The following is a 22,832-nucleotide window of genomic DNA, read 5'->3' as shown; positions in this document are numbered from 1 at the left end:
CAGTTTTGGGCCCCACACTACAAGAAGGATGTGGAAAAATTGGAAAACATCCAGCAGAGGGCAACAAAAATGATTAGGGGACTGGAACATGTGACTTATGAGGAGAGGCTGAGGGAACTGGGATTGTTTAGTCTGCAGAAGAGAAGAATGAGGGGGGGATTTGATAGCTGCTTTCAACTACCTGAAAGGGGGTTTCAAAGAGGATGGATCTAGACTTTTCTCAGTGGTAGCAGATGACAGAACGAGGAGTAATGGTCTCAAGTTGCAGTGGGGGAGGTTTAGGTTGGATATTAGGAAAAACTTTTTCACGATGAGGGTGGTGAAGCACTAGAACGCGTTACCTAGAGAGGTGGTGGAATCTCCTTCCTTAGAAGTTTTTAAGGTCAGGCTTGACAAAGCCCTGGCTGGGATGATTTAATTAGGGATTGGTCCTGCTTTGAGCAGGGGCTTGGACTAGATGACCTCCTGAGTTCCCTTCCAACCCTGATATTTTATGATTTTATGCTTTCCCCGTGAGTGCACTCCCCGTCACAACTCCGGTCCCCCCAGCACCAGTCCCCTTGGTACCGGCACTGATCCTCTCGTTCCAGGCATCTGTCTCTAGCAGTGACGGTCAGCAGGCAGATGCAGATGTCGATGGCCCCACGGTTTGTCACCGGAAGGGGATTCCTCTGGCATGGAAGGGCAGTTCAGCCCCTTGCCCAGACTCCAGCAGCGTGATTGGGCTCCTGGGGCTGCGTCAACATTGATGGCGCCGTCTTGGCAGTGTGGCCAGTGGCCAGCACAGTGGCTTTGTTGGATCACATGGGGCGTGCCGGTCATGACAATGTCCCCTTCACGCTGCTCATCTGCTGGTGCCTCGAAGCAACAGTTGGCAGCACTGACGGCACCGGGCTCGGTGAACGAGTCGCACTCGGAGGTCGGGGTAGAGGACACTGCACCCACCCCTAAACCCCTCCCTCCCCCATTGGGGATAATGCCCCAGGGCCTCCCTCGGGGGTACAGCCGTCGTCTTCAGCTCTGGACGAGGCAGTTGCGGGACCCTCAAGGACTGGCCCTCTGGACGATTTTAAAGAACACCGGGCCCTTCTTCGACGGGTGGCCAAGAACTTGGACCTAGAGATGGAGCAGATGGCCGAGCAGGTGGACACTTTGTTCAACTTCCTCTCAGCCTCTACCCCAGCTCATGTTGCACTACTAGTGCATGATGGGGTTCTCAAAATTGACAAGGCCCTCTGGCAAACCCCGTCTTCCATCCCTCTCACCTCCAAAGGGGCCGAAAAGTACTTTGTCCCAGCCAAAGGGTTCAAGTACTTTTATACCCACCCACCTCCGTGCTCATTGATTATCTCTGCAGCCAACAGAAAAGACAAGCAGGGGCACACCAGCTCAACTCCCATGAATAGAGGCCAAAAGACTGGACCATTTTGGGACAAAAATGTATTCCATTGCCAGCACACAGTTCCAGTGGTGAACCATCAGGCCCTCTTGGGCAGACACAATTTTAACTTATTGGGCTCCCTTCATAAGTTCAAGGAGTCCCTCCTGCAGGGTTTGGCCTAAGAATTTGGCACCCTGGTAGATGAAGGCACAGCAGCAGCTAGTAGCTCCCCGCAAATGGGGTGGGATGTGGTGGACTCGGCGGACAGGGTGGTCGCATTGGTGGTGGTTATGAGTCGCAGCTGCTGGCTTCACACTGCTGGCCTTTCCCATGAGATGCAGACCTTGATCTAGGACCTCCCATTCAATGAGAACGGTCTCTTCTCCAAACAGACAAATATGAGGCTGCATGGGTTGAAGGACACTCGGGCCACCCTTTGCTCACTGGGGATGCATACGCAGCAGTCTGCATGGAAGCAGTTCTGGCTGCTCCCACTGCCAAGGCCTTGGCAGCCTCATCAGGGGTCTGCAAGGAGAAGGGATAGAGAGATGAGTTTTAGTCGTTGCCGCCATTCCTCCTCCCACGCAGCCCGGCCTGGCGAAGCATCCTGGGGGCTAGAAGCACTCATTCTGATGGTGTGCTTCAGAGTGACGCCCGAGTCAATTTCCCAGATCCACATTGTTCTTTCCTCGACTGTCTTTGTTCCTACTGTTTGGCCTGGTTGCGGGTCACCTCAGACCACTGGGTGCTGAACATAGTATCTCAGGGCTGTACCCTGCAATTTTCTACCACACCTCCCTCCCACCCACCCCTCTTCATGGATCCTTCTCACAAGCACCTACTTGTTCAAGAGGTTGAGGGCCTCCTGCTCCAGGGGGAAGTGGAGGAGGTCGCTCAGCACATGAGTGTTCTATTCCTGCTACTTCCTAATCCCAAAGGCAAAAGGGGGCTTCAGACCCATCCTGGACCTGTGTCGCCTCAACAAGTCTCTCATAAAGTTGAAGTTTTGCATGATCTCCTTGTCCTCCATCATCCCCTCCCTGGATCTAGGAGACTGGTACGCAGCCCTTGACTAGGGCACAAGCATCGTCAGTGGCTTTCCTGACACAGGTATCAATCCAAGAGATCTGTAGGGCTGCTACCTGGTCATCTGTCCACATGTTTGTGTCTCCTTATGCACTTACCCAGCAAGCTTGAGACGATGCTGACTTTGGCAGAGTAGTGTTGCAAGATCGTGAACTCTGAGCCCATCTTCATTGATGTTGCTTGTGAGTCACCTAGAATGGAATTGACATGAGCAAGTATTTGAAGAAAATAGCTGTAGCTCACAAAAGCTTATGCTCAAATAAATGTTAGTCTCTAAGGTGCCACAAGTACCACTGTTTTCGTAACTCTTGATCTTCAAGACGTGTTGCTCGTGTCCATTCCATTACCCGCCCTCCTGCCCCTCTGCTGGAGTTGTCAGCGGGAAGGAACTGAGAGGGCATAGGGCCGGCGGCGCCTGATATACCAACACGTGAGCGCTGCACTCATGGGGGCAGCACAGCTGGCTCTATGGATACCGCTAAGGCAAAAATCTCCGTCCGCGCACATGGGCGCGCGCACACCTAGAATGGAATGGACATGAGCAACACATCTCGAAGAACTGTTCCGAAAAAGGTGGGTAACCATTTTTTCTTTCAAGAAAAGAGGCTTGACCTGTCTTCAGATAGCAAAGACAATCTTGTATATTTCACCTTTGACACCGCAACCATTTGGTAGGGTATTTGTCAAAGGGAATTTGACGGAGGAATATAGGTAGACAGGTTACAGAATCTTGTAAATTGCATCTGAATTCTAAACCAGAATGTACTCTTTTCTATATGCCTGTGTGTAAAATATTGGTTACACTCATTCATCAGATGTGAAACATCCCATCTTATTGTGTTTTTTGTGTTTCAATTCCAGTGGAAGCAAAAGAACCATTTACATTAATAGAAACTAAAGAAACCCTTCCGGAAAAAACAGCTCCGGCTGCTGACCTGGCCATAGTAGAGAAGCTGAAGGAAGAGGCTGAGCTTAGTCATGCCCACCATATAGAACCTCCACAAGAGAAATCTCCATTGGAACCGACAGGTAGAGATTTGACAATAGTTGGAATTTAGAATTAAAGTATGTTTTCTCTCTGAATACCATTCTTCCTTCTCCTACTAGCTGCATTTGTCTTACCCTTCAGCCACATGGGCAAGCACACGATTTTCTACAGCCAGCACTGTGCTGTTTTGTGAATTCATCACAATGATTCTGCTTGCACTTTGCCTCCAGTCTCTGCCCTGTCCCCTCTATAAATGTTTTAATCTCCTTGGTTTCAGGACTACAAGTCCAAATTTGGATGCTGCTGCTATTTTCATTGGGGGATGGCTTATGTCTTCACTGCTAAAGCATTTAAACACTCACCTTCCCTCTCTTCTAATGCCATTTCCAACATGGCTCTTATTTTGGTGTTAAGACAAACCCAGTGTTCCTTGATTCTAGTAAAATAATCAAGGCAAATTCCTTTTCCAAATTAAGGTGTGTAGCTGAAGGAGGAAAACATAGTTTTGTCCCTGCTCCACTAACTCACCTCTCCATTGAGCCTAGATTGTTTGTTTCTGACTGGAGGCTGATTTGTGGGACCAGGGCTATGTAAGAAATGACTGACACTCTCTAAAGTTAATGGCTTATAACTGAGGAAAGTAGTGCTATCTACGTCTGAGTACAGAAAATTATTTTTCTTTTGATGAAGTTTTGCCTTCCACTGCTTTACGGGTGCTGTGGGAAACTTACTTCTAGCTTTTTCTTCCCATTACATCCACACGCTTTCTTCTTGAGCCTTACCTTTCCGCTATGCTTCTATTTCCTATTAAGGAAAGTTTCTAAACTAGAGGGTTGTAACTGGTGTAGCTGCTGTCTTGTCTTGCTAAGATAACAGGAAAAATGGATCCCTAATGCCTTTTCTAAATATTGGTAATTTCTCACTACGAGAGCAGTTGTTTTATGGGAGTAAAGATCACCCACTGTATAAAAAATGACTGTTAATCTCTGTCATTGATCTATTTTACTTACTTACCAGTAACACAGAAATTAAACATAAAACCTATTTTAAAGTTAGCTTTCTTAAACAGCACCACTAAAACTGGGTTTGGGGTTAGTATGGTATCAGTGTGTTTAAAAGTTCTGCATATGTGACTGAGGCGGTCAATAAAATAAAAAATTGGCTAACATCAGACTTTTTAGCAAATAGTTGCTCTGATACTTGAGCAAACTTCCTGTATTCCAGGTGTACCTACTGCACAAGTAAGGCAAGCTAACAAATCAAGTGACCGCAGGTTTGGCAGAGCAAAACCTGCAGCAGTGCCTGGTGCAGATGTCCCAGAGGAACTTCTAGTAGATCTCCCACAACAGAAGAGTAGTGACCCAAAAGCAGACCCCTTTTCTATGCCAGAACTTGGATGGGTCTCTGGAACGTTCTCACGGACTAGGGCACCACATAAAAAGGCAGCCGGGCAGCTACTCAGCATGCCGTCTGAGTTTGTGGAGAGCCAGAGAGATGTACCTAGAGAGACCTGGGATTCAGAAGGTTCTCCAGTGATTGTGAAGAAGAAGAAGAAGAAACCGAAACAAAAGAGAAACCACCATCCAAGAACAATGGAGTTGGGGGATGAAAATGTAGGAGTTTCTAAAGCTCCCAAAGTTCCCCTCTTTGCTGCTGAACTGCAAAAGCCAGACATTCCCTTTGTCTTGCCTGCTGAAGGTGTCAAAGAGCACTCTACTTCCTCAAGAGAGGGCAAGAGGAAGGGAACTTCAGATGTACCAAGGGATGCTAAGGTAGGAACTGAAAGCCACCTCTTAGACGATCAAAATATTATCTCAAGTCCCGCAGCAGGCCAGCAGAGCCTGAAAACTGAAGGACCATTTAAATTTTTGTTGGATGCAAAAGCTGGAGAAGTCATGAAACCAGAAGAAATGAAAGATGACAGTTTGTTGCAGTCTAAAAGCAAAAACAAACAGGTACCCTTGGAGAAGCTAGAATGCAAGGCAGAACACACTAAGATGGGGGATCCTGCATCAGCACTGACACAAACCAAACCTATGGAAATAAGTTTTGTTGAAAAAAACAAAAAGATTGAGTGTAAACATTCAGAGCATTCAGACCTTAAAGCATCTCTTTCAAAAGGCATCAACCTAAACAAAGTGGACACTCCTTTGGAGGCCAAACCTATAGAAATTAGCCTTATTGATGAAAATAAAGAGATTAAGTGCGTATCTCCCAAACGTGTAGCAGCAGATGAGACCGTTCCAAGTGAAGTTCAAACTCCCTTTGGGGCACTGGTGGGAGAGAAACCAAAGAAAAGAGGTAGTGATAAAAAAAGCAGAAAGACTGAAAATGGTATCTTCAAGCAGCCTGCTGTTTTAGAGATTAAGACAGATGCAACCAATCTTCCTGCTGTAGCAAAGAGAGTCGACAAAACTAAAGAAACAGATTCCTTTGATAAAAGCCAAGAGACTGGCTCTGTTACTTCAGAGCCTCCATTGGAAACTGCAACAGATATTACTAAAGTACCCCTTATACCATTGGTCTCAGACAAACCTAAAGAGGGCATTGCTGGGAAAAACAAAAAGGCTGACTTCAGTTTTTCAGAGCAGCCATTTCTTTTGGAAACTAAGACAGATACAGCCAAACTTCCTGCTCCTGCTGAGACAGTCGACATAGCTAACATAGATTTTACTGATAAAAGCAAACAGACTGGATTCACTGCATTGGATCATCCAACTGAGACAGATCCCAACATGGCACTGGTTACAGACAAACCTAAAAAGAGGGATAGTGATGGGAAGAACAAAAAGGTTAAAAATTTCTCTGAGCAGCCAGTTCTTCTGGAGGCTGAGAGAGACCCGAACAAACTTCCTGCTGTAGCTGAGACAGCTGACAAAACTAAAGAAATAATCTTTACTGATAAAGACAAAGAGACTGGCTTTGCTATTGCAGAGCATTCATTGGAGAATATGACAGGTCCCAGTACTGCAAAGGTGGCAGACAAGCCTAAGAAAAGGACGAGTGATGGAAAAAACAAAAAGGCTGAAAAAAGTTATTTCCAGCAGCCATTTTTTCTGGAGGTTAAGGAAGACACAAGCAGTCTTCCTGCTGTAATGGAGAAGGATGACCAAACTAAAAAAATATTTTTCACTGATAAAGGTAAAGAGACTGATTTTACTATTGCAGAACATCTGTTGGAGGGTGCAACAGCTACAGTGAAGGTACAAGGTCCCACTACAACACTGGTAACAGAAGAACCTAAAAATGGTATGACTGGGAAAAGTGAAAAGGCTGAATTCAGTATTTCAGAACAGCCACTTCTTTTGGAGACTAAAACAGATGCGGCCAAACTTTCTGCTAGTGCTGAGACAATCAGCAAAACAAAAGAAGATAGTTTGATGGATAAAAGCATAGAGACTGAATTTACTACAGATTCCAGTAGAGCACTGATGACTGACAAACCTGAAAAGGAGGACAGTGACAGGAAAGGCAAAAAAGCTGAAAAAGGTTCTTTTGAGCAGCCTTTTCTTCTGGAAACTAAGACAGACACACGCAAGCTTCCTACTGTAGTGGAAAAGGCTGAAAAAATTAAAGAAATGGGTTTTGGTGATATAGGCAAGGAGCCTATTTTTACTACAGCAGGGCTTCAACTGGAGAATTTGACAGATACAACCACGGTACAAGTTCCCACTATGAAACTGATAACAGAAAAACCTAAAATAAAGGAAAGTAATGAAAAAAGTTTCTTTGAGCAACTTGTTCCGTCAGATTATGAAATGGACACAGCAAAGTCCAAAACACTCTTCAAAACTAAAGAAACTCATTCCTCTGATAAAGGCAAGGAGACTGATTTTACTACTTTAGATCACCTCTTGGAGGATATAACAGATACAGCTAAGGCACACATTCCCATTACAGAACTGGTGGCGGACAAACCTAAGAAGAGGTGTAGTGATGGGAAAAGCAAAAAGATTGAAAATAGTGCTGAGCACCTTGCTGTCTTGGAGGCAAAGACAGACTCCGTTAAACTTCCTGCAGTAGTCGAGGAGGCTGATAAAATTAAAGAAATTCACTCCACTGATAAAGGCAAGGAGACTCAATTTACTACTTCAGAGCATCTGTTAGAGGATACAACAGATACAGCTAAAATACAAACACCCATTACACCATTGGTGACAGGAAAACCAAAAGAGAATAATGAGAACAGCACAAAGGCTGATGTTGGTTTGGAGAAGCCATTTCTTTTGGAGACTAAAGTAGATACAGCCACACTTCCTGGTGGTGCTGATGAGATAGTCGACAAAAATGAAGCTGTAACTTCTTCTGATAAAAACAGAGAGGCTGGATTTACTATTTTAGAACATCGAACGACGATAGAGCCCGGTTCAGCACTGGTGCCTAATAAGTGTAAAAAGAGGGGTAATGATGGAAAAAACAAAAAGGCTAAAAATGCCTCTGAACAGCCAGTTCTTCTGGAGACTAAGACCGACAAAAGCAAAATACAGCCTCCCATAGTAACCGATCTGGAGTACCAAATGGAAGAAATGGGTCTTGTAGATGAAAATCAAAATATTAAAAATTTCTCCTCTGAGCATCAAATGCTTTGGGATAATAAGGTGGACTTGTTCACACCCTACACTCAGTCTAGAGCAGCTGGTGTTGACAGAGTTGGCAAAGCTTATTCTATAGACAAAAATCAAGGGCTTGCCAGTATCTTTCCAGAGTATCCCATAAAGGATGATGGAAGTAAGGTGCCACTGCCTCCTGGAGTGGTTTTGGAGGGCACCAACAAAGAGTCCAGCATGGGTGACAAAAGGGAGAAAAATAAACACAGCCATTCTGAGCATTCAGTCAACCTGGAAGGTGAAGAGGCTGGTGTACCGGCTTTCACTTCAGTGAAGGAGGGTGATAAAATCAAAGTGACTAATGCTGGGGAGAAGAAGAAGAAAGGTAAATGGCCTTCCTTGGATTCTCCAGTTAAACAGGATGCCAAAGCAGGAGGGGATGAAGTGCACACTTCCATTTTAGCAGAGATTGATGACAAAGAAATAAGTTTCACTGATGAAAAGCAAAGCACTGAGTGTGCTTCCTTGGAGCATCTGGTGAAGGAGACAGATGCCATAAAGGGAACAATTCCCACAGATGCCAAAGTAATGGACAAAATGGAAGGAAGTAGCTGTGCTGGTGAGAAGGATGTTGGATGCATCTCTCCGGAACTTACAGTGCAATGGGAGAATAAAGCAGAAGCAGTTGTTCTGCAGGTTCTGGCTGCAGCAGTGGTGGTGAACAAGACTAAAGAGACTGAGCTGGGTGAAAGAAAGAAGAGTGAACAAAGCTTCCCTGAGTGCCCAGTTAGTTTAGAAAAAAAGACAGATGCAGCTGAGGCTGCTGGTGTGATTCTGAGAGATGCCCAAACAGAGGAAATCAGTCCGATTGATAAAATTAAAGGCCATTCTGAACACTCAGAAGGTGATGCTGCTGACAAGATAGAGGCTGGCTTGAAGGACTTCCAAGCTTTGAAGTCTGAAGAGGATAAATGTGCAGACTTACCTCAGAAAAAGATACATGGTTCTGGACAAAAAGTGTTGAAAGAGACAAAGAAAGAGGAGAGAGTCAAAGCTACGGAACAGATAAAAGGCTACATGAGACCCACAAAGTCAAGAGGGCTTCCTACTCCACCACCAAGGCTTGCTGTCCAAGATCGAGAGAAACCAAGGCAGCTGAAAGCCAATGGTATGAGTCGGCAAAGGCAAGAAAAAGGTGTGTGCTTGTGATTTGAGCTAGCAGCAGTAACGCAGACAGCTTGCGTGTGAGACCTTGCTACTTGTCAGTGCGTTGGCATGAATACATAACTGTTAATTCTGTGTGTCACAAACAAATGTGGCATGACTGTTTTGGCTGATCTTAAAAGGCTCTTAATTCTGCTTGCCTGTCTCACGGTGCTAATTCCCAAGTTTTAGAAGGATTGATCGTTTGGTTTGAATTCTAAAGCTGTTTCTTTGGGTTGCCTTAAAGTCCATTTATATATGTCCTGCCTTTACAAATTAAACTAAACTGTACTTTGAGCATTATGGTGAAATTAATATCTCAGCACCAGAAACTGAGTGTGCTATTTGTCAGAGATGCAGGACTTCCTATATTCAGTCTTGGACCAGTGGCAGAGAAGTAGTGCTTGATCAAGGAAACTAACTGAAATTTATTAGGTTTCAGAGTAGCAGCCGTGTTAGTCTGTATTCGCAAAAAGAAAAGGAGGACTTGTGGCACCTTAGAGACTGTAGCTCATGAAAGCTTATGCTTATGCTCAAATAAATTTGTTAGTCTCTAAGGTGCCACAAGTCCTCCTTTTCTTTTTGAAATTGATTAGAAATTAATGGCCTATACAACTGGACAGCAGGGAATTGCAGATTTCTGTAGTATGAAATGTTCTTTCCTATCCCTGGCAGGTTGTGTGATCTGACTTTAAAATCACATTAGTCTAATTACATCTATTGCTTTTTTCTCCTGCACTTGAATTCTGACCATTTCAACTATCTCAAAACCATCAAAGGTATAAAAATCTGTGCTTCATCCCAACTGATTAGCTTTAGGAAACATTAATCTCTGACTCTAGCAGCTTGAGAAATAGCAAGTAATTGGATTGATGTAATTTTAAGATTTGATCCCCCTCTACCTGTTAGGGCTAGAAACATTTTGGTGGGACCAGTAAAACTTTTCCAAGTGCCAGTCCTGGCCAGGATTCACAGAGAATTTGGATCTCTTTTGACCCAAGCTGTCTGCCTGTGAAATGGAGCCTGTGTCTTGGCTGTGTTTTGACGAGTATGTATATATGATTTAAAAACAACCAACCTGGGACTTACGATGCTACAAACCTCCTTTAAAAGTGTGCTCTTTCATCTTATCAATGAATTTTGATGTAATGAAGTGGCCTGGCAAGGGTACCTCATCCCTATCTACGAGCTGTTGTTTTTGCACTGTCGTTAAGGCATGAAACTTCCCTGTTTCTCTTTTAGCAGATTTCCACATTGTCAGCATGAATGATACAGCCGCTAAATTTAATAAACATGGAGCCCAAGTCAGCCTTAACATTCTGGTCAGGTTTTTGAGAGGTTTTGTAATTTTAATGAGTGTTGCATAACCCAGAGTAGTTCTATTTTGGAAGTGGTTGCTCTGCATGAACTTGTGCCCATAGAAGTATGCTGCATGATGGTACAAAGTGGAGCGAACGCAAAAGGCAGTGTCTTTAAAAATAAAAAAACCTTTATAATCTGCTAGAAGCCTTTTTGTTTCTCTTTGTAAACTGTTACCTTTAAAGGGATAGTTGTAAAGCTGGGAGATTCCTGCAAAAAAAGAAAAGCACTTCCTGACTGTTGCACAGGTAAATTTTACTGAAAACTGCACAATACATCAAAGGACTCCCAACTGCAGTGCAGAATGGCTACATGTAAGTAGATTGATATGCGGCTTGCGTTTGCAAGTTAGTACTTTATAAGGCCACATAGAAGCTTTCTAATTAAGCATAATTGCCTCAATCCTTGACTACGCTAAGTAACACTTTGTAGATTGACAGTTGTTTTTTAGAGAAGCTGTGAATGATTGAGTTTATTTTGGAGATGTTGGTTGACACATTTCCGACCCCAATTTGAATGCACGTTCTGTCTGGTGCAGGATTGATGATGAGGGCTTGAAGGGATGGCTCTGGCCTCCGGCATGGTTCTTAGGCAAACTATTGTTGACTGCACAACATTTGGGCTGAGTGACAAAATGTTACTTTCAATAAAGCACAGAACACTGTGGGGACAAAAAGACACCTTTGACTGGCTCTTGTCCATATATTTGTGTCTTATTTTCTTTCCATCCCTACACCTTCTAACTAGTAATGAAGCAACCATTTAGTGAATTCCCAAGGACTATGAATATGCTAGCTTAATTCCTAAATGCAAAAAAAGTTTGTGTAAAATTTATTTAGGATGGCTTGTACTTTATCAAGTGAACAGTAAACTTGTGTCAGATAAATACAGATTAAAAACATTGATCAGCATGACAAAGATTTTATGAGGTTTAAGTAGTGTATGAAGAGTAGTCTTGTTTACTGGTTAGAGCAGGAGTTAGTGGGAGCCAGGAGAAGACCTTCATTCTATTCCAAACTCTCTCACTGATTTGCTTTGCCAGGGGCAAATTACTTACCTTCTGTACTCCAGTTTACCCTAGTTTCTGAAGGAATAATACTTAACTGTGTAAAGTGCTTTGAAATCCTTGGATGAAAGATGTTATAGAATTGCTTAAATATTGCTATAATATCTATAAATAGAATAGCTTTATAAAACTGTAATTTTTATTTTAAAAAACAAACTATTTTAAGGTGTTTCTGGGGTCTACATAAATCATGAGCGTGAAACTTACCGGTAAATGTCTCCATACTTGTCACCAGAACGCAGATTACAATATCACTGTGTATTGTGGCTGGATTTATAATCGTCCATGAGATCTGTTACATATTTACATCTCTTGCTCTTCAAACTTATGTAAATTTGTTCATCTGAATACCACATCTGAGTATTTTGGAGAATGTTCTGCTAAAGATTAGCTACTGAAATTTGTTTAGCAAAACTAGAGGGCTGCTTGTGAGATCTGTAACTACTGTGTGCGTGTGCTCCAGTACAACAGGATGGCTTCTCTAAATTTATATGGAGGCATTTATGTAATGTTAGTGTTGCTATACACCAGTGTTTTATATAATGTAGAACATGTTTTGATTTCTGCCCCAAAGAGCTTTTGTCGCTTCTTGGAAGACATGGCAATTACAATGCTGTAGATATCTTTATTTGATAGGACGGTTCCCTACATTTTATATGTGGATTAGCTACAAAAAAAACCTGTTAAAATGCTGTTGTGTAGATTGCAAAGTGAAGCATTCAAAGTCAGAAAATGGCAGATTTGTGATTGCCCATGCAGCTTTCTGCCTCTTGTATGATTGTTTACCATATTCAACCTTGTCCCTTCTGTTCCCTGTTACAGCCATTACTAGAAACATACAGGTATTCTGGAAACCTATTTCACATTTTTAACACCACTGGGCAGCCAGGATTATAACCAAAATCTGCCTGTTGTAGGGTGACTGCCTCCCTCATGACCTCATAGTGGCTGTGCATGTGGCCACCCCCTCAGTTTCCCTCTTCTAGGGTCCGCAGTAACGCCACACAAGCTTTCCAAATATAAATAGTTCTTTGCAAGGTTAATTTATTACAGAAGTCCCACAACCATAGTCCAGAATTTCCCAACGTAGTCAAACTGTACGTTCAGTCTTCAGGTCCCAACAGTCTATCAACACACCATGTACAGTACAGCTCTGACATCTATCAACATGTTCAGGCTCTCTGGTACAGCTCTAGTGGCATGCACCCCATTTTAGACTCTTAGGTTTGGCTCCAGCATATTTTACTACACCTCATCTCTTGGGTACATGTTTGGTGTGTCTCACCATGCTTCGCTCCTGCCCTTCTAGCTTTTCTGTCGTGTTTCCTTCTCAGATATGGTTCCAGTTGGCTCACTTGTCCATAATTCCCGAGACTTCAGCCCTCTCTGGCCCTCTGGGTTCAGTTCTCCAGCTCAAAGAGCCAGCAAGTATCTCCCCCTTCTGCTCTCAACCTTCAGCCTCCTCTGGTCTGGGGAAGTTTTGTAAATAACAACCACCCCTCCCCGACTGCCTTCCACTTTCAGCAGCCTCATCTGGCTCCGTTGCTCAACCAAGGAGCTCTCTCCATTCCCTCCATTAAGGTGATCCTCTCCCTAAAGCTCTCAACCTTGTTGTGTTCTTCTGGGCTCTCTCGAGACTCTGGATTATGGACTCTACCTCTCTGGGTTTTTGACTCTCCCTTGCCTTTGGGCTGTCTCTCATCTGTAACTCGCAGGGCAGCTCTGCCCTCCCTATTACACCAAACTAGGGCGTATCTGAACTGGAACAGGACAACTGGGCCTGATTTCATTTCAGGGACCAGCAAATCCTATTCCTCTGCCATGGTGGTAGGGTCAACATTTATCAGGCAAGTTTTTTTTTAGCAGCCGTTATGCTTCATTTTGGCTTGAGTTATAAGTAGGATTAGATGTGTAAAGAATGCAGTAGTGTAGGAATCTCAGTATGGACATAGACATCCCTACCAGTAACAATGCAGCTGACCTCATGCTGAGGAATGGAGACGGGGTAAATGATACTAGGGTTTCATTCTCCCAGTGTTGAACTATCCCACTCAGACTTCCAAATAGTATTCCCCATGCCCACCCCTTCTATTCCCGCCCCCCCACTCAGCTGGTATCTGTGTCAACACTAAAGGCTTCCTGGGAAAAAGTCCCTCTCTAGCCTATATCTTAAGGAACAGCATACTACGAATAGTCTTGCTTACCTAGCTCTCCATGTTTTTGTTTTTATCCACCTGTTGTCTTCCTCACATTTATATTTTGTAAGCTCTTAAGGACAAGAACTATCTTTGTATGTACAGTGCCTATTATAGTGGTCCTTGAACCTTGACTGTGTCTTCTAGACAAAATGTAAAGGAGCAGCATATGGAATACCAGTGTTGGGAGTATTGGCTGTTAAAAGGTTCTGAAAATTACCCTGTCGGACAGGGATTTGAAGGGCCACTTTGAGCGGTGGTCTCCAACTTAGCTTTTTATCCTACTCTCCTTTGTTGCCCTCTGCTGGCATTCTTCCAGCACCCTTTCCTTTAGCTAACAACAGCCAGCTGTCTCCAGAGTAGTCACCAATACCCATCATTGGCATAATCCTTTTCAGTGTGTAACATATCGTAGTTCACATTTTTAATCTGACAGCTTTACATCCCTCATATGTAAATAAAATATGTTCAACATCCAGTAGAGCCATCTCTAATTAATTACAATGTTTTCTTCTGTTCTACAACCACAGTGATGCCCTTTCTCTGAATGTTGTCTTTTCCTGGCTGTTCTGAATTATACTGGTGTCATTCATGCTGTTAATCTGTTAGCATTTCCATTATAACCCTCCTCATTCACACAGTTTCAATGGTTTATAATTCTGCTGTGACTTAGTCTCTGCTATAACTGAGTACGTAGATAGTTACACATGGCTGTCTAATGGAAATTATTGCCAAATCATGACCTCAAGCACACAATTCTGTGCACAAATGCCTTTTAATCAAATATGTTTGGTTTTATTAGTAACACAATATCTGCCATACTGTATCAGACTAATGTTCCATTCATATCAGTATCTGGTCTCAAAGTTGGCAATATTAGATGTTTGAGGAAGACATTAGAGGCCCTGTAATGGACAGTATTTTCTTCATAGTTTTAAGCAGTTAGTGATGAGTTTACATCCTGAAGCATAAAGGTTTCTATTCCTTAAGATTTTTTTATCCTATATAGCAGAACTGCAGATAATCTTGTTCATATGAATGTATATAATTGTCACAGGGTCTGCTCACCACTAGTGTGCCGCCTCCTGGTCGCTGATTCCATGTCCGATTCCACATCTCGCCACACGCACTGCCTTCTCTTTCTGGCTCTCAGTGAGGCAAGGTATTCCGTGTTCATGGCTTTGCCCTCTGTCCAAGTCAGTGTGTCCTCCCCTTTCAGGCTATCAAAGTCTCTTTTTTACAAACGGGCTGAGGCAGTCTTCTCATTCACTGCCCAGCCAGTGTCACTTCCCCAGTGGCTGGTGGGGGAACCAGGGCCCACCACAGGTTCCAGCTCAGGGACCCTCTAATCAGCAGCCAAGGTCTGTTTCATTTTAGACCTTACTGCCTTTTTCCTGAGCCTTTCCTAACCTTCTGGCTCCCCCCGCTTCTCTGGGTTTGGTAGCTTCAAAATTCCCTCTTCCCAGGAAGTAATTGTAGGGTACTTCCCTGCAGCTCCCTCCCTGCGGCCAACTTCCTGTCTATAAATGCAGCCCTCCTCAGCTCCCTTGTTGTTCAGTTAGGGGATTATTTAAACCACCTGATTCCCCTCGCTATGGCATGTCTAGTTAATTGGCCCCCTTAGCCTACATGAACCCTTTCAGGGCAAATATGGGGTCAACACCCCCATCACAATAATCCTTTGTTAAATACAACTAAACTTTGTGTCAATGACTGTAAAGTGTGGGAAGTAATGAGGCATGTGAGTTCAGTGTACAGTCTCAGGCTTCAGGCCTTGTGTCAAAGCTTTAATAGGTTTGTTTTATTTGCAGTGAATGTTTGGCTGATCAGCAGGAAGTGTGTGCATCTGTGTCAACCTACACTCAAGTGAATATCCAAATTATAATTTTATGATCTTGGCTTTTAATGCCAAAGTATATCCTCAATCAATCTGATCAGTAAGATTATTGACTGTTATTGGTAGTGACAAAGAGAGAGAGAACGTCTCTCGGAGAAGCTGGCAAGGAGTAGTTCATCATTCTGGAAGGTGGCGTTGCCTTGGAAACTAGTGCAAAGGACTGCATAGAAACAATTGCGTTAGATAAAAAAAGAGGCATTAAATGGGATAAGTAATAGCTTCAGGATTGAAGCAAAAATAGAAACACTAGGCTTATTCATCTGCTGGGGATGGAAGCTTGCAGATTGGATTTTAAATCATGACGTGTTGATATAGTGATCTGGTCTGCTTTGGTATTGGCATTGTAAGAGCCTACGTAGTCATGTGTTGTACTTGTATCTTCAAAACTACTAAAATGGGCAGCAGTTCCTTGCAATCTCTTGAATTGAAAGGTGTCTCTTCCCTTAGAAAGTGATGGTTAAATTCAGTGAGACAACATAAGCATCAAAATATTTTAAGCAGCTAGAGATACTGATGGCTATAGGTGTGTTTGGTGGGTTTTTAATATTGTACTTAAATATATTTTAGTATATAAGGGGCTTTTCAGCTTTATTGGCTAGGTCATTTTAGTCTTTTGCGTGCGCAATGTACCTTTAAGAGGATTCAGGATTTAATCATGGCAGGAGGAAAAGTGTAGATTGAATACAAGTAGGTCCCAAACTTCCTTCTGAATAAATATGCTGCAGTTTCACCATTGAAAGGTTGAGAGAGGCTTTAGATAATAGAGGCATCTATTCATCTGGAAGCAGCACTGGGATCTGATTGGCTATGGCTCGTTACTGTTTCACTGCCTTTATCTGACACTTTCCTAAAAGAAAAGCCAGTGGGGAGTGATAAGGATTGTGAAACTCAGAATTCTGACATCCAAGAAATCTGTCTTCCTCAAGACAACTGACGAACCAGTAGAGGGGCGTGGAGTCTTGAATTTATACCCTCTGAAGACGAAGTCTTTTGCTGTCCCTAGCCATCATCTTGCTCTTTAGGATGCAACTTTCCTCAAATTTACTCTTTTGCTTTTTGCACGGAATCACTCAATCACGAATAGTTCTCTGGAGAGCTCCCCATCCTTTCCTGCTTATCCTTCACTGACTGATATGTCTTTTCCTCCAAGTGCAGCACCTCTTTTTTTAGTACCTAGGAGGTAAAAGCCACATAAGAAGCCTGTAGCGGAGCTGGGAACAAAACTCAGATCTCGGGACTCCCAGTCCTGTGCTTTATCCACTAGACTCCTGAGGAGATCCAGAAATGAGGAGATCCAGAGGTGTAGTCTATGAGGAGACCAGTGTTAAGAAGTTTTCATGAAAAAAGCATTTGGAGAAGAATGAGGGTGGTTGGTGCATGGAAACTGGGGGGCTGTTCTAAGGGTAGGGGACAGTATAAATAAAAGTGTGTGAGCAAGAAGGTATGTAGGTTGAAGCAAGGATAGATGTAGATATGGTGAAGTTGCGAAGAGGCTAAGAATGACAAGCAGAGTGGGTCAGCTTGACAATGTCCTGGGACAGCTAGCTGTAGGTTAACTGCAGTCATAGCTTTTGGTAAGAGCTGCATTGTGTGGTGTTGGAGTTGGACTCTTCACTTTATTTTTCCTTTCAAAATAATAGTTATTCTGTACAGTTAGATCCTGATTGACAGCTAACATATTTTGGCATGCAGGAAAAAAATTAGGATGATAAAAATATAGACAGTGTTTTGCAAACATTAAACTAAAACTTAAAAGAAAAGATCAAAACAAAAATTGTGTCATTGGGCTACTAATTGTGTGTGGTAGTACACTATGCAACTCAATTTCTCTGTTTAGCTGCTTGAATCTAATTTCTCTAGCACTGTCACATATCTTGCATGGCATCCACCTGGCTTGGAAAGGAACAAAAAACATTAATTCTTGAGCCGTCACCTGCCATTCTATGTGTGCTGCTACACTAGCTTCTGCTACCTTAAGTCCATATAGCTCACCCCTTGGATTGGACCAATACAACCATATTGCAAAGCTTGGTTCTTTTAAGCATCTCTCTTAGGATGTGGTATATCTTCAGCAGAGTGTGATGTGGATGTTCACAAGATGCTGAAGGGAGAGGTGTGAGGGAGGAAAACAGCACCTCAGAGCTTAACAATTACAGTGCTCCAATGTCCCAGACTTGTACTAGCCAGTTCAGGACCTGTACCAGAAAAGTAGTGCTAATTGAAGTAGCGACAATTCTCGCATCTCTTTCTTTGCAAACCACTAGGACTACACAAGCATCTTGTATCCCACTGGAATTCTGAGAACTGGTCTCTGCTTTCCGGTGACATAAAGCATTCCTCTCTTGCCCTGATCGGTTGTGAAATATTAAACCCTAAAATCATAGCATGCCACTTTGCTTCATTTTTCTTACTTTATTTTCTACATAATTATAGCTGCCACTCTTTCAAGAACTGCTAGAACTAGAAACCAGTGCTTTGAACATTAGAAAACATGGAAAACCTGCTTTCATCAGTGTAGAGCATTAATAGAACTCTAGTAAGTTGAGATCTGCTGCTAAAATCCTGTTTAGAACTGATTGAAGTGATGGGGAAGCAACATAAAGTAACTGAGATTAAATGACTTAAAGGTTTGGGATTTTGTGACCTGTCCGGTACGTTGGTGAGACCAGTATGTATACTTTTAGGACCAGCAAATGTTTCCAAGTGCTAGCCTTGCACCAATTAGTAGACAGGGAATAAAAATATTGATCTGTAGGTCACATTTCACACAGCAAGATGTCTAAGAATATTTAAATCACTTCAAAAAATAAGGTCTTTTGAGAATGGTAGGGCTGGTGGGTGGAAGTATTTTGGTTAAATGGAGGGTGTAGAAACTGTGGGTATAATTTACAGTACATTACTCATTGTTTTTAAATATAGCAACGTCTCAAACCCAGAATTCGAATACAAGTAGATGAATGTGTGGATCAGAGCGTGTTATCTCTGCAGCAGGTTAAATTCAGGGGGCGTACTGCAGCTCAAGCATTTTACATTGAGTCTAAAAATAAATTTATCAAAATTAAACTGAAACAGGAATCATTGTTACTGTTTCCTCACACCAAGGGCAAAATTCCTCCTAGGCAGGAGTTTTTCTGGCTGTATGTGCAATGATCATTCTTCCTAAAGTTCTGTAATCTTGACTCAAAGAGGAGGGTTTATCTAGTCCAGGATTACTTCGCACTGGGCCTCTAAAGACAAGGGCAGCACCCCTTGGTGCTGGTAGGGGAATGCATCGCTCCAAGTGTCAATGGTAAATGATAGAGGCAATCTTTAGTGCTTTCAGGAAGTTCTCAGATTCTACTGGGAACGTCATTACTTGTAATTAAATGTAATTGGTTTTAAACTGGGCCTTCCTTCATAGATGTAATCAAAGTGTTTAGAAGATGTGGTCTGTTTAATTGACCTGCCTTTAAAAGCTATTTATTCCAAAATTAACAACAACAAAAGTCTAGATGACTTTGCTTCCTAAAGTAGCACATGTTCTAAGGCCTGTTTATCTGCTGTTAGGGCATTCTGAAGTCACTGTAGTCTGAGCCTGTCCCACATCTCTCTACAGGCTGAGCCTGCTGCCTGTCCTGCTTCCCATGTGGTTCACTGGGAGAGATTCACTGGATGTGGGAATTTCTAAGGAACAAAACGCTGCAGGATCACAGGCTAGTAACAGGTCGAATATGCTTAACAGTTACACTTCAAAATTGAGCACTTGGAAACACTGTTCCTCACTTACTGGCCTGACCAAATTGGAGTTGGAGAGCCTGTGTTACTTCAAACAAGCTGGTGACCTTAGCAGTACCCTTCCCTAATTTGAGTATCTGTCTGGTCCTACACTGATTTAGAAGGAACTCAGGGCTCCATGGCCGTTAGGTAGAGGAATTTGGGACAGTGTGTTACTAGGCCAGCCTCTCTTAGCCAGCTCCCTTTCTCACCCAGCGGTTAAATGGCCTTTACATACGGCATCTCAGCTGCCCTTATATGTAATCATACACCAAAAAGTGAAGCCGTCCTTGCACTTTATCTCCCACTGCTGGAAATTCCTGTTACCAGGAGCCTATTTTCAGTTTGTAGTGAAGGGGATAGCTTAACCATTACAATTCAAGGACTATAATGGATAACATCTCCCCACCTCCATCAGCCTTTTCCAAAGTGCATGACTTGAGTGATCTTGGTAGTCTGAAGAAAGACGGAGGAAATTATTTTGTCAGAGCAAGATGTTATCTATACTGAAATTAGAGTTAGAAAAGTCTTCTCACTGATGCTCGAATGAGAAATTTTGATAGGTCATGTTGTTCACTTATTTCACTTCAGGGCACTTGTCTTAAATCAGCACAGAGCATGTAATGCTGAAAGTAAAATATTTGTAATGGAAGAATTTAGTGCAATGAAAGTACTGTATAAGTTGATGATTTTTTAAAATGCCCAAATTCCAGGATGTAGTATTGAGAATCACAAAACCACTCTGAACCTGTCCCATACTCTCTCTTAAGCATTGTCCAGGGCTAAACTCTTGTGAGTTGCATTATTTCTAGTTAGAGTGAATGAAATCCCCATTTGTGGCAGTATTTGTGATCTCTGATACAGAAAGAATATATTAAATACATTGCTCTGGCAGCAAAGCTCCTCTGTCTCTGGGAGGCAAATCTCTGCACAGTATTGGTTTTTAGAGGGGAAACCATACTCTTGGGTATAATTTTTATCAATTTTTAGGAGTGGTTCTTCTCTGTTCATGATTGACTGTTCATGAACAAGGAATACTTATTTATATAATATTGTTTGGAGCAGAAAAACTGATTGTAAGCTTCCTTATAAATGGATGCAGGGGTAACAAAGTATATGTGTTTAATTACCCTCAACATCTGTCGCTGGAGAATCTATTTCGCTGGAATTGTTAAAACCACATCAGTGTTTACTGAGACCAAAGAAAGAAATTTGCAAATTAAATTTCCATTTTGTTTTTAGGAAGGGACAAAACCTGACATTTTTTAGGGTCGAACTAAAGTGCTTTATTTGGACTAGTGGTTGATTTCAGTAAATGAGTGCTTTGGGTAAGAGGGGGATGGGGAAGAATGAGTTTTGTCATGAATACAGGGGAATGGTATGTCGTCACAGACTCAGGCAGCCAGCAAGCTCGGCTTGCTTGTAGGTGGTATTACAGCTACGAGAGGGAGAGAAGCAGTCAGAGATGTCTCTCTCAAACAAGCAGCCTGCATCTCTCTCAGAATACAGCCAGCTGTGCAAAGCCAAGAACACAGATAGCTTTTCAGAAGCCTACCACTGCATGGAATCCCAGAAAGACTTCAGCAAAACTAAATTTGAATGGCAGAGGACTGAGGGAAAGCTTAATGAAATTGGGCTAAATGTAAACTCAGGGGGACAGATTAAAGATGGGCTTGTTAAAAATGCTGGCTTCACAGACGAGGATAAGCTCTGCTTCTTTGAAGGAAAGCTGGACAAAGAGCTGAAAATAGCTCAGAAAGACAAAAGAGAAATTGAGGTGCAGAGCAAAAAATACCAGGCAGCTCCAGGTCACCTTGAAAGCTGGTCTTTGATTTCTGAAGCATTTCCTTCTGCAGAAGGAAACTTGGCAAACCCCAAAACTACAGATTTCCATTTGGGGCAGGCAGGAGCCGAGAGACCTTGCACTGGGCTGGGAAAAAATGAAGCCATCACCGATCAGGAGAAAGCAGCAGGTAAGAGTGCGATGGAAACCAAGTGTCAGCAAGAACAAAATCTGCCCAACCTGTCTGTGTCAGAGAGTGATCCTGACAAATACATGAAGGAGCAGGAGATTAGTGTGTGGAATCCAAATTTCAACCCTATCCTGCCTGACAATTCAGGGTCTAAAGAGGCGACTGTGAAAAAAGATGGAGCCCCTAGCTATTGTGTAATAGGAGTAGTTAATGATAACTATCTACAGAGTGGATTTTCTTCCTCCCTGACTGCATCTAATCCAAAACCTCCAACTACAACTATAGAGTTTGCACAGGATGACTCCAAAAGTAGCTACTTCAATAATATCAGTGAAATGGAGGAAGAAAGATTTATGGTTGAGATGGAGGAAAAGCTGAGCTGTGCAGATGAAGACAATTTTCTGAACAGAGCTGCTCACCAAAGGAAGGCAATGAGGCGTGCAATGTCAGAATGCTCCCACTTGTCTGTGCCCCAGACCCTTAATTTGGCAGACAAATACCCTGAGCCACTGGTTAGAGAAGACCTTGCTACTGGCCTTCTCTCTCCTACTAGCAGTCTGACCCAGAGCTCAAGCCCCGTTATCAGAAAGCCAGGCGCTCCAATGAAAAGGTCAATGACTGTGTCAGAAGAGCAAACATCTGTCTACAGCCTGGGTGCTGAACAAAACAATGCGGAGTTGCCCAGCCTGACTGTGAAGGAGCATCAGTCCCTTCTTACGGAGGAGCCAGCTGCCAAGAAGAGAGAGGAGTGGAACGGCGGGAGCAGCACCTCTGTCAAGAAAGAGCTGGGCAGCCCCGGGTTGTATCACAGCAAACTGGAGCAAATCCCTGAAATCAGCAGCCACGACAAAGGGAGGGAGGAGGAGGCAGCAGCAGCAAACAGGGACAAGAGAAATGTCATTGATGAAGCTGCTAGCCTTGACTCTCCAAGAAGCAGAGGCAGTGAGATGGAATCCAGCAAAACTGTTCCACTGGAAAGAAAAGAAATTGAGGTCAGCAATGTGCAGAGCACTCCATCTTCCCAGCTAGGAGTTCTACCACGTGATGGTATGTTGCTAAATTTTACCTCCTTGGGGAGCGTGCAGACAGCAGCTAGGAAGGAACTGACTTGACAAATTGCAGGAGGGTGGGTGGCTCAGGAAGAATCCAGAGACTGACACAGCTTAGGTTCTAATAGGTATAACAAAGGATAAGCTTTGATTTAAGCGAGGAAGAGAATGAAATAACTTTAGTGTATAGATTGGATGGCTGGTGCTATAGCAGATGCTGTGGGTCAAGAAGTTGCTTGCCGGTGTCTTAAATCACAATAATAGAATCAAGAATTGATCGTTAGTTTTTTGCTCCAAAGAAAAGATTTTAGTCATTAAGTCTGTCCTTAGGGGTG

The 22,832-nt window shown here is 43.0% G+C and overlaps 1 protein-coding gene across 9 annotated transcripts in view; it reads left to right on the top strand.

Moving 5' to 3' along the window:
• Window positions 1-22,832, top strand: part of MAP4 (microtubule associated protein 4) — a 274,912-nt gene that overhangs the window by 194,387 nt on the left and 57,693 nt on the right. For 8 of the 9 annotated variants that reach the window (XM_048837273.2, XM_048837274.2, XM_048837272.2 and 5 more), the window contains exons 12-13: window positions 3,329-3,496; window positions 4,680-9,197. In XM_048837273.2, the coding sequence (XP_048693230.2) occupies window positions 3,329-3,496; window positions 4,680-9,197 (4,686 nt within the window). The remainder of the gene's footprint in view (window positions 1-3,328; window positions 3,497-4,679; window positions 9,198-22,832) is intronic. The other variant, XM_048837267.2, reaches the window with a different exon arrangement.

This window comes from Caretta caretta, chromosome 2, assembly GCF_965140235.1.
Source record: "Caretta caretta isolate rCarCar2 chromosome 2, rCarCar1.hap1, whole genome shotgun sequence".
Classification (NCBI taxonomy): Eukaryota; Metazoa; Chordata; order Testudines; family Cheloniidae; genus Caretta; species Caretta caretta.
The sequence above is the reverse complement of the archived record's forward strand: the minus strand, read 5'-3'. Positions and strand labels throughout refer to the sequence as shown.